Below are 12,673 nucleotides of genomic sequence, written 5' to 3' on the forward strand. Positions count from 1 at the left end.
TGTAGTAGCAGCAGCAGCAGCAGCAGCATCAGTAGCAGTAGCAATAGCAGTAGTAGTAGTAGTAGTAGTAGTAGTTGTAGTAGCAGCAGCAGCAGTAGACTGACGTCAGCTCCGCGCTCGCTGCAGGTCGCACATGGAGAATGCGATAAGTCTCTTCGAGAAGGCGATCTGGCTCGCGAAGACCGAAGTTGAGCTCGCTCACCTCTACTCGCTCTACGAGGCCGCCAAGGCGCAGCAGTCGATCGCACGCAAGCTCGGCATCGCCATGCCCAGCCTCTGATGTGCGGCGCCACCTAGCGAGACGACGTCGCCGTCGCCACGGCCTCCACCAGGTGTCGGTCAGGGCATCAGTGGTGGTGCGTGAGTGTCTGTGTGTGTGTGTGTGGGGGTTGAGGCTTGAGTACCGATAGGATGGTGGGTGCGAGACGATAGGGTCCTACCAGAGCAAAATCCACGCGGGTGTTCGCTGTCGGCGCCACTAGAGGTCGCCGCCGATGGGGGCGTACGCGATTTAACGTGCGTCGTTGACGTCGAACCGGGAAATTCGATTGCGATCATTACTGGAAGCGTCGGGGTCAGGTCGAGCCGACGGAAGGTTGCACACATGTCGAGGAATGATCCTGCGGGATGCGTTTAGGGTTTCCTAGTTTAGCTCTCCTGCGAATAGTAGTACACAGTGAACCAACACGAGTTCGATGATTGCGCATTCACGTTTCTATCGATCTGGGAAGTATTTATTCTGGTAGTTAGCCATTGAATGACATCGTTGTAGGTTTTAGATTCTTGGAAGTTATCAGTTTCGAAATACCGTGATTTTTTATTGGTATAATAGTAGTGAATTTCTATGATAATAATGTAATCAAGAGGTAATGATGCCTTGTACTCTTGTTCCCCCGATTTCATACCAGTGTGATTTTGTTGAACTATATTGCTAGTATTATACGTGCACGTAGGGTTATACTTGGATCAAGTAAATTAACCACCCTCCTCCTACACTGATGCACAAGGTGGTATCCACTTTGCTGGCATGTATGCAAATTTCATTACTCAAGTGCAGCTGGTCCGTAGCTGTAGTAGTGGTCCACCAAGCACCGTCACCATCCTCTTAACCATCAGGAACAATTGGCAGTAATTGACATAGAGACATGTTTACTAGGTTTGTCTTGAAGATTTATGCAAGCCGTGTGTATGTAGAGGAACTTCTGCCGGTATTTGGGTGTTGATGATAATGGGCAATAGTAGCCATGTTTTGTCGTGTACTCCACAGTTATATGTTACCTGATGCAACCTTGTTACCATGTAAACCTCTCCCCCCCTCTCTCTCTCGTAGTCTCTGTTATATAGTGGTACATATAGTCACAGCTGGTGTTCGGAGGCGTGAATGTGAAATAAACAGTCCGTGCGCGCGCGCGTGTGTGTGTGTGTGTATCCGACACCTAGCTTGTTGTTATACGTGTGTGGGTGTAGTGCGGGCGGGCAAGCAGGCCGACATGTACGTGTTCTGCCAATATGTGTGTACATAATTTTGCGAGCAGCCAGAAGGTTGTCTCTGTCGACCCTATGTTTGTGGCTTGTGAGCGTACAAGCCCATAAATCATTCATAGAAGAGGGAGTCGAGGTGTTTGCACGAGCGCGAACACGCTTTCCCGCGCGCGCTTCGCGAATGTTTGGGGCTGTAAAATGACGTTACATATATAATCATATACTGACTGTGGAACAGCATTAAAATTTTACATACAAATGTGAGCAAAACGTCTATTGTTCGTGTGGTTTTAATTGACTGGTAGCGTGATTGCTGGAAGGCAGGGCGGGGGGGGGGGAGGGTCGTTGTCGTAACTTTTACGCTGTCTAACAACTATCACCATGTTTATGAACTGATCACAAAACCCTGGCGATTTTAACAATTGTGTATACTTACGCGCACACAGGTACGAACGCACGCTTGCACGCATACAGTACAACACAACGTATGTGCGCATACGTACATACAAATGTATACATATACATAATATATATACGCATACATATACATATATATTTCTTTATTTGTATATTATCTTACAGTATCTTTATAACACAGTAGATTGACATCAGCATCCTCTTCCCTCTTCCTCTCATAGAATACCTATTCTCGTAGTCTAAGCATGCAAAGGAGCAGCAATTCTATTCTGCGGTACATTGCAATGTAACGGGGCAAATGCACAGAATACAAAAATAACATTTCTTCAAACACGTACGTATGTACACAATTCTGCGTTATTAAAGCTCAATCGTCACGATTATGGATCTAAAAAGATTCTTCCTTGAACAAATTTTATCTAGTTTTTGCACAAATTCACTAGAGATGCAACTTCGAAATCGGAAAATAAGCGAAATCAAAATCGCACGTTTCAACACTAAAATCCCTCCTGCATACTGGAATGAGAGTAAAACCGCATGACCGAAGCTTAGTGGAGTGTGAACCACACCCACCACATGTATCAACTACAGGAGTAAGTGACAGCACGTTGACAAACCCTTGACGTACATGAGCAAAGCGATTACGTGCTGAACCACCCCCTAACATCGACAATCGTACACGGGACAAAAGCAGTTGTTTAAAACATCCTTTAAAAAAACTACTCACCGGGAGGGATACGATATAACAACATACTTTGTCACATACCCCTCCCCCGCCAGGCAAAACATATTCTGCATTATCACACGAGTTCTCTTAATGTTAACACTGTTATTATATAGTTTAAAGTGAAATTTACCGATAAATGAAACGCTATCTCGCACGTAACAGTTGACATCGTTTTGAAATGTGTCTCACGATTACGAGCGAACGTATATATACATTCTCACCATTCATAACCAGACACGCATACATGAGTAAAACTTAACAACGTACGTTCACGTTAGGGAGACAATGCGCGCGGAAGGGGGGCTATATTAGCTACACGTTCGGTACATAATTACATTAATTAACTAATGAAAGAAACCTCGCTGAAATTCTACGCCCTAGTTCGTATCTTCGATCACAGACATGCAAAATCCTCCATTAGGCCCACCTTACCAACTGCTAGTATCAAGGGTTCTCTCTCAAAAATAATCAAAAGTAACCCTGTTGAATCCGGTGTATGTGTGTGTGTGGGGGCGGAGTGGGGCTGTTCTCTCAATCAAAATTCATGGAAAATAATCATGCAGGTAGAGTCGCGGTCTGTCTCGCAACACCAATTGAAAATAATTTAGTAGCATCGGGGGTTTCTCTCAAAATTTATCGAAAATAATCCACAAGAATCAGGCGGGTTCCCTCAAAATTCATTGAAACAAATCAGGTAGAAAGAGATTTCTCTATCAAAATAACCGCATGTAATCCGGTAGAATCCCGGGTGCCTGCCTCCCAAAATTCATCAAAAATAATCCGGTAAAATCGGGGGATTGGAGAGGTTGTCTCTCAAAATTCTTGGAAAATATTCCCGTATAGAAACTCATTGAGACCTGCTTGGACAACCAATGGACGTTTTACCGCCACATGCTAGTACGGTTAAAGTGATCAACGTCTGCCCAGGTGGAAAGAAAACGAGGACATACTGGGGCACATGAGGTTAGGCTTAGGTTTAGGTTTACGATACGGTTAGCGCTAGGATTAGATCTGTGTTTAGGGTGGGTTACGGGTACGGTTAGGGTTAGGGTTAAGATTAGGATTGGGTTAAGGTTCCGACACTACATATGGAGACAGATACATTCAGCGCCAATACGAACATAAACTGTTATTATAAGTCAGGGTCATGATCACGGTTAGGATTATGGTTAGGGTTAGGATTGTGGTCAGGGTTAGGATTGAGGTTAAGGTTAGGATTAGGGTCAAAGCTAGGGTTGGCCTCACGGTTGAGGGTACGTTCTGACAGTAGATACATCATTTCAGAGAAACTAAATGGAGCCTACTCATATATATATATATATATAACCAGGAGCGTATAATGACAAATACGCTCCGCAAATTTGTCATTATACGCTCCTGATATAACCAATGGCTGAATGTTGTTGCGACGGTGAGCGAGGACGAACATCGGCTATTAACAGGAACATTGTCCACACATCAGCAAAGAGTAGGATTGTGCAGAGAGGTGTTTACAACGCCACTACCATACATTTCACCCGCATTCATCTACCGAGGGATTAGTTATCAGCCGCTAGCTGCTATCCGCGTGACACACTCTGACACACGGGATGAATGAGATCAATCGATGACGCAAGTGTATCGACTCTCTCTCTCGCGCCCTCTCTCTCTCTCTCTCTCTCTCTCTCTCTCTCTCTCTCTCAGTCGTGCATGCACTTTGCTATTCCTCTCTCCCCCCTCTCTCTCTTTCTCCCTCTTCTCCCTTCTCTCTCAATTTTCTCTCTTCCTCCCCTCTCTCTCCCTCGCGCTCTCTCTTCCTCTCTCTCCCTCGCTCGCTCGCTCGACAGTGGAACGGGAAATTTTAATATCGATAAAACTTCCATTAACGGAATGAAGCGCTTACACATCAGGCCAGGTTTTGCTGGAAAACAATCGCAGCTTTGAATTTTTTAATATCTCTTCGGAGCCTCTCTTCTCCCCTGCCCTCTCTCTTCTCTCTCTCTCTCTCTGTGCGCGCGCTCTTTCTCTTCACTCCTTAAAATCTCTCTCCTTACTAAATATCTCCAACGCTCTCCCACACTCCTCCTTTCTCCCGCTGAATTCTGCGCGAACGCATGATTTATTAATGAACCACGTTTAGAAAAGATTCGGGACGAAACTTCTTCGTATACAGCGATGGTGAAATATTAGGACAGGCCCAACTGCAAGCGACTGATCACTGTCGTAAAAAACGACTCGCCAAACAATGCTGCCGATTTCCTAATGCTATAAATGTGATCGCGTTGAATTGCCACTCGCCGCCCCCGTTTCCCACTCTCTTACGCCTGTCATATTCAATCTCGGTCTTCCTTATCTCTCTCCATCTTGCCATTAATCTACTCCATCACTGTCATGTTAATTTTCCATTGCTCGCTTCCCAAGTCTCCTTCGCTTGGCCCCCCCGCTCCAATGAGCGTACTCATATGAACTTGATACCCGAACGAATGGATTACGCGCGTTTTCAGGTCTTGAAAATGAGTGCAACTTGCTGTCAAAGTCCTTACCGGACCACACAATAATCCTTTTTGCGATAACCCGTCGCAGAAGGTAGGCCGCCTTGTTACACAGCAATACTCGGGCGCTCCTTTTACGCTCCAGGTACGGCTCAGAACACCTTTCATGATTCATGCCTTTAGCCGGTGGGATCGCATCCAATCCATAGTAAACAACCTTATTTTGATCATCTTTACACATTACAAGATGGCCAAAGCTTAACGCAGTACGTAGCCAGTTCAGCATACCTGGACTGCGATGAGATAAGAGCGAGATCGGTAGCCCGGAGAGTAGAGAGATGAGCGGAGAGACAGAGAGGAGCGCGCGCGCCCCGACTCGAGATCGGAGGACCGGGGAAGCCCGGAATCCTCCCGCAAGCGAGTAGGAGGAGGAGAGAGTAAGAGAGAGAGAGAAGAGAAGAGGAGAAACGAATTAGAGAGCGAGAAGAGCTGATTCGATAATTAACAAGCGCACGAGTTACCAAGCCTTTAGTCGAGCCCATAGAAACCAAAATATTCATAAAAGACTCCGTACCCCGTCGCCTCTCCCGGCCCGTAATCAAAGGCAAAGCCTAATTTATACACGACCCGACCTGCCGGTTGTATAGCTACGGCCCGGTTATCTAGCCTACTTAGCTGACTAGTTCGGTGCCGTATCCCCTTCCGCTCGCTAGTAGTTCCAGGCGGGGAGCCGATCGTTTACGTCCAAGAAGTTAAGTGCCTGTAGTGGCCGATGTGACGATGTACAAAGGCAAATCATGTTCGACTCTAATGCAGACCACCCATATTTGCAATCCCACATCACGGAACAGCATACCCATTCACCACCACACACCCAACGCGCCGCGCCGATTCTCATGCGCAATCGCGTGGACACCATGCGCGCGAGATTACCCACGTGGCAGCCAGTTTCCCACTCGCTTTGTTATACATACTTTAGTCGGCTAATCATAAAATGTTTTGCGATTTAGTGAGAAAGGAGGAAGGATTAGAAAATTTGCATTTTATATCACTAAAGCCCGGCGCACACGTGAGTAATTTTACTCAAGTAAAATGATGCATGCGTTAAAATACTCACGCGAAATATTTTTCAGCGTCCGCCGCACACGTGAGTAAAATTACTCAAGGTATAAGTGCGCTAATGTAGATCACGTGACTGATGCGCAGCCAATACTGGGCGCAGTCATCTTTAAAATGATTTAAACGCATGCGCTGTGAGTACCAGTGTTGAGTAAATTTACGCAGCTAGCGCGCACACGTTGAGTATTTTGACGCACGAGTCAAAAATTATCAAACATCTTTGATATTGAGTTTCTTGATGCATGCGTCATGCAACGAAAATCCGGTGCACACGTGAGTATTTTGACGCATGCACCATTTTACTTGAGTAAAATTCCCAGGTAAAATTACTCATGTGTGCGCCGGGCTTAAGAACATATGAAAACACGCACACGCACACAAACATGCATTGACACATATTCATATGTTCATGATATCACTAGTCTATGGGACCGTTCGTTGCTTCTTCATGCAATTGGTGAAGACAGATCAGCTGCAAACAAGACAATGCACGGAAACTGGAGGTGGGTGGAAAGTGAAAGCAGGCCAAAGGACAGAGTTCATTATCACGCACGAGCGTTCATTTACCACACGAGAATTTTTACGTAGCCCCTTGTCCACAGTGACACGATATAGTTACATTACTGACAAACGTAAGGTAGCCCCTCCTCTATATACTATTTCCTTCAGCCGCCTCTCATTTGCTTCACAGAAAATAACAACGTTCCTTAAAATCCCGATAGGTGTACGAACTAAGGAAGATGGTGCCTCCCTCCAACCAAGCTTTCAATTAGCCTGCGTAAACATGATCAACAACAACCCTAACCGGAACATATGGCCATTCATTCTGAATAGGCTCACGAACTATATATATAATATATTTATATTTATATATTTATCTATCTGTGCATGTGTGCAGTGCATGTATCTTGGCTAACTCATACATCGTCAACAGCGCTAAACATAAAAATATCTCTCAAATATCCAATTTACAACTTCACCATACAAAAGTAACTCACGTGTCACGCTCTGTCGCACATGACACTATGTATCCCCGGGACTTTGCTTTAGCTGATATTATTACACAAAAAACACATATGAGCCTCTACGTACATAACACGACTGCCAAAAAACTACAACCTGCTAAAATCGGCAGTACTTTCAATAAAATATCAACCATTACATATTAAAAACATCTTTAGAGCTGCTTAGAGAAGGTTACTTCCACAACAGAACACTATAATATAGACTCGTGTAGATAATACGTCAACAAGTGAGCATCGCTGCGGGTCTCCACAGCCCCGCAGTATGCTGCAAGTATCTCAATAAAAGAGCTGATATCGTACTCTCTCTCTCTCTCTTCCTCTCTCATCGCTCACCGAACAATAAATAAATTCTCTCAGAGCAATCGTCATGCGCACTACGTTACTCATGCTGTACTCACGATGCTCATGTCTCTCCACTCTCTGCTGTCGTCATCAACCCAGGCGCCGTTTCTAACGTTCTCGCAAAACGAAGGCGATAAATTTCACCTCGATAATAAAATACTCACAATGCGCGCGTGTGCATGCGTGCGCGTGAGGGGTTGTGTGTGTGTGTGTGTGTGTGCGTGTGCGTGTGCGTGTTTGTGTGTGGGTGCGTGTGCGTGTGCGTGTGCGTGTGCGTGTGCGTGTGAGTACGCGCGTGTGAGGTTGTATGTGCGTGCGTGCGTGCGTGCGTGTATAGATGTACTCTTATGTCAACGTGAGAACACAGCAGATAACGTACAGCCCAGCTGTTGATCCCACCTATATATCACATTGGAAAGCCACGCACCGGCTCAACGCCGACGGCGCGCGCATTCCGAAACGCTAGTCGTTCTAAACTTCGCTCTCGATCGTCTTTTCTCGAACTCTCAAAGTCGCGACGCCCGAGCGTGATTCGTCGCCACGGCGACAGACTCCAGTGAACGCGAGAATCCCTTGTCCGACTGGTCGGATTTCACGCATGCTGAGTGGTGTGCTTATAAAGTGCATAGCTGCCGTCTGTTTACATTCTAACACACGAACACGCACACACGCATGTACGCACGCGTGCATGCAAGCACGTGGCGCGAGAGCCACCGAGCGCACGATCCACTATTCTGGTCACTGGTCGCTGCGGCGATGACCTTTTGATTGGCGCAGAGGGGAGACACTGACGATGATCATGTTGTTCCCGGCACTCTGACGGCACGGTGAGACGATCTTGGTGACAATCGGTGACGGTCAGGATGATGGCTCTTGACGATCGGTGACAGCCAGTGACGAGAAGTGACGGTTGGGTTGATGGCCCTTGAAGATCGGTGACGGTCGGGGTGATGATCGATGATGGCCGGCGACAATCAGGGTGACAGTCACGCTGATGGCAGGTGACAGTTGGTGACGGCAAGTAACAATCAGCGTAACAATTGGTGACGGCTGGTAATGATCAGGGTGACGATTGAATTGACAACTGCCAATGATCAGGCTGATGACCGGTGACAATTGGTGACGATAACGGTCACGACCCATGTCACGATCTGGGTGATGGCAGATCGCATTTCAGCGAGCGGGGTCTGGGCCTACCCCAGATACGACGCCGATAGCGACAGTGGCAACTCACGCCTGCCTTCAGGGGCGCCACAGCATCACCGTTGCCTCCACATCTACTTCAGGGGGCGCCACGGCATCACTATCACCCCCGCCTTACCTGCCAGGGGGTGCCACGCGCATGCACTATGCACCTCCACCTACCGCCAGCGGGCGCCACGTCATTACTGTCCCGCCCACACCTTGCCTTCAGGTTGGGCGCCACGCTCGCTCGAGCGGGCCCACGGCGGAGCGCCGACGTCACAGCTTAGGGCCCAGGCGACAGGCGCTGCACAGCGCTTGACGCGCAGCAGTCGCGGCGTCAGCTGCCGCCAGCCACACGCCTGCTCGTCGGAAACAGGGGACCGCCGCACCGCCACTCTAGCGCACGCCGGCGCGCGCGAGCACAAACACGGGTCGGCGCGGCGTTAGCGCCGAGCGACGGCCGGCGCGCTCGCTCCAGTGCACGCTCAATCGGCCGGCGGACACGGCGCGAGCGCGCGACTGTCGTCGGATGCACGCGATGCGAAACACACGCTCGCGGGCGACGCCGCCGCGTACAGCCCGTCGTCGCGCTGACCGTCGGGCGCAGTGAGGTACGCGGGGCAGAGGTCGCGCTTTATGGGCCTGCGCAGCGGCACCAGGGCTCACATCCGCGGTCGGAGCTCGAGGGCTGCCGGTATCGCAGCCGCCGGTCCGTGCGGCTCGAACGAGTGTCGTGGCCCGCGGAGACGCTGGGAGACGAGTGGAGGCGGAGGCACCGCGGCGGGGTCGATGGGGCACCGGCCGACCGCCGTCGCCGTCGCCAGCCGTCGACCGCCGCCGCCCGTCGCCTAGCAGGTTCAGGCCGCAGCGGGTAGGCGGGAAATAGCGCGGCCAGCTCGAGCGAGCCGATCGCGTCGCCGCCTGGCGCACGCGCAGGCCTTTCCTCGCACGCCGCAGCCCGTCGGCGCTCGGCGACCTCGTCGACCTCAGCGGTGTGCGTGGGGAGAACCCGAAGGCGGTGCCCGAGGGAGGCGCAGTCGCGGGCGGGCCACGTGCGCAGGGCAAAGTGCGGAGCACCGCTTCGCCTTCCTCGTCGGGATGCTGCAAGCGACGCCGAAGCCATCACAACTTACATTCCGCAGACATGCCATGAGTTGGTGCGGGGTTAATAAAAGCAAAATAATTTGAGAGGCTACAGCTAATCGAAAGAAGATTTGATGCGAATGTAGGTAGCTAGGGATCTATGTAGCTATGGATGCTGCCCGTATAGGCGGCCAAAACCGCCCAGCGATCTGCGATGCAATTGCACAGGGCCATCGCTAACCCGGGGAGTGTTCGTTAGCGGAAAAAACCTGCAATCCGTCAAACGCACCGAAAAAGCCGTGAAAAAACCCCGCAAGTCGTGAAGCTTTCACACAAGTGTCAGCACCTGACTGTACAGCTGCCACACAGAGAGAAAACGAGCAACTCATTCCATCGCTGCCCGAAACCGAAACGATTGTGAAACCCGAAACGCAGCACCGAGCGACAAACAGACGCACAGCCAGTTCAAAGGTTACGACTGCAGTGATTTAGCAAACAGGCGTTGAAATGAGAAGCGCAACCCATTCGGGACATGCTGGGACGGTCCATACGGGCAGGCCGGACGTGAGGGAAGCTCAACAGTTCGAGACGCCAGGAATCGTTAACATATGTCCACCAGGAAATAACACGTAAAAACATTGTTATCAAGAGGGTGTCAAAGAAAAGTACCAACCAGTCGGACAGGCGGGATTAATAACGTGTTTGTCATGTACACCAGATATTACTGATTATGTCCAGTGGTCTAAGTGGGGTTGGGCTGTCATTACTAAAGTCCATACGGAACAGTTTTCCAGGCCGGATAGCTGATGAGATCGATGCGGAAATATCAGAGCTGTGCAAGGGTGATTGTCGAGTTGGACCCAATGTTTCCGAGTGTCGCCCTATATATAGGAGTAGAATGAGATAGCACGATTTTACCCAGCGCAGCGAGGGACCAGCAGCTAGTGCGAATTAAAGGAGGATACAGATTGCATCGATATGAACGCGACACCTCCTGCTGCGCTCCGAACTGCTACGCGGCAGCTACCACTGCGGCGGCTACTCACGGCCTGCCAGGCGTACTACGGCGGCTACGACGGCGCTGTGCACTACGGCTGCCGCCTTGCTGCTACGACTCCTGCTGCTACGGCCTGCCTTGCTGCGCGCGGCTGCTGCGGCTCCTACTCGTGCTATTACTCACTACTACTGCTGCTACTGCCGACTGCGACTGCTACTGCGACTGCTCGCTGCTGCTGCTGCTGCTGCTGCTGCTGCTGCTGCTGATATGGCTACTGATACAGCCGCTATTGCTGCTGCTGCAGCTACTACTGCCACTGCTGCTACTTCTGCTGCTGCTGCTGCTGCTACTACTGCTACTGTTACTGCTGCTGCTTCTACTACTGCCACTGCTACTGCCGCTACTACTGCTGCTGCTACTGCTGCTGCTACTGCTGCTGCTGCTGCTACTAATATTGACAATATAATGCTGATGGCGATGACGAAAGCTTAGAGGCCGTCTTCGCTACGTACACACCTGATGTGCGGCTGCTGCAATGGCGACATGGTTGCCAGGTCCATTTGCATCTCCATGTCAACGTCGTCGTTCATATCACTCGAGCATCTGCAAGCACCTTTGAAGATTGATCACACAGTACGATTGATCACGACCATTCACGATCAATGGAAGATTGATTACACAGAGTGATTGATCACGACCATTCACAATTGCAGTACGATTGATCACACAGTGTGATTGATCCTGACCCTTCACGATCGATAGATGGTTTATTACACAGAGTGATTGATCACAACCATTCACGATCGATGAATGATTGATTATACAGTATAATTGATCACGACCATTCACGATTGCATTACAATTGATCACGCAGTGTCATTGATCATGACTATTCACGATTGCAGTAAGATTGATCCTGACCATTCACGATTGCAGTATGATTGATCACGACCATTCACAATTGCAGTACGATTGATCATGCAGTGTGATTGATCATGACTATTCACGATTGCAGTATGATTGATCATGCAGTGTGATTGATCACGACCATTCACGATTGTAGTATGATTGATCACATAGTGTGAATACTCATGATTGTTCTGTCTTGTACCGTAAATCCGTGTATACTATATACTAGCACACATGTTCATATACACATGTGTATCTGAGTAGACCTGCATATCAGAACATATACCAAACATGTGATGTACTAATGCCACCGTGTCTATCTGTTTGAGCATATACTTAGAATGACTTGTATTGATATTACTGTATCTATATGTTTGAGCATATACCTGGAATGACTTGTACTGATATCACTGGACCTGCGTCTCTGACAGCTGCTAGATTCAGGCAGCTGGATCTGCTGTTCTATGTCCTCCTGTATCATGTGCAGGTTCTGAAAGGCCATGGGCGGAGGGCTGTTCCTCGGCTGCGGAAAGCTCTGCAGGCTGCGGGGTAGTGAGAAGAAAAACGAAACATAATTAGACTCATGCAAGCTCGAAAGAAATGAAAAGTTCACTGGATTCGCCTTCTCGATATTGTACAAGCACGAGGTCTAGAGATTTTTGGCAGAATTAGTGAAAACCTTCTCCCTAAGATATAAACCCTGGTCATATAACAACAGGACATTCCCCCATGTACGTACCAGCCCACCATTCCCCCATGTACCTACCAGCCCACCATTCCCCCCATGTACCTACCAGCCCATCATTCCCCCATGTACCTACCAGCCCACCATTCCCCCATGTATCTACCAGCCCATCATTCCCCCATGTACCTACCAGCCCATCATTCCCCCATGTACCTACCAGCCCATCATTCC

At 49.1% G+C, this 12,673-nt stretch overlaps 2 protein-coding genes across 2 annotated transcripts in view; one reads left to right on the plus strand and one right to left on the minus strand.

Annotated features, from left to right (window-relative positions):
- The window catches only part of LOC106821183 (mitochondrial import receptor subunit TOM70-like), a 12,444-nt gene extending 10,692 nt beyond the window's left edge, over positions 1-1,752 (plus strand). The window contains exon 12 of the mRNA XM_014825874.1: positions 127-1,752. Coding sequence (XP_014681360.1) covers positions 127-280 — 154 coding nt within the window. The 3' untranslated portion in view covers positions 281-1,752. The remainder of the gene's footprint in view (positions 1-126) is intronic.
- A 7,501-nt stretch (positions 1,753-9,253) lies between these two features.
- LOC106821173 overlaps positions 9,254-12,673 on the minus strand; it is a 25,258-nt gene continuing 21,838 nt past the window's right edge. Inside the window, exons 7-10 of the mRNA XM_014825867.1 lie at positions 12,144-12,299; positions 11,365-11,451; positions 9,846-9,869; positions 9,254-9,410 (exon numbers count right to left, since the gene is read on the minus strand). Of these exons, the coding sequence (XP_014681353.1) occupies positions 9,254-9,410; positions 9,846-9,869; positions 11,365-11,451; positions 12,144-12,299 (424 nt within the window). The remainder of the gene's footprint in view (positions 9,411-9,845; positions 9,870-11,364; positions 11,452-12,143; positions 12,300-12,673) is intronic.

This window comes from Priapulus caudatus, unplaced genomic scaffold, assembly GCF_000485595.1.
Source record: "Priapulus caudatus unplaced genomic scaffold, Priapulus_caudatus-5.0.1 Scaffold62, whole genome shotgun sequence".
Taxonomy (NCBI): Eukaryota; Metazoa; Priapulida; class Priapulimorpha; order Priapulimorphida; family Priapulidae; genus Priapulus; species Priapulus caudatus.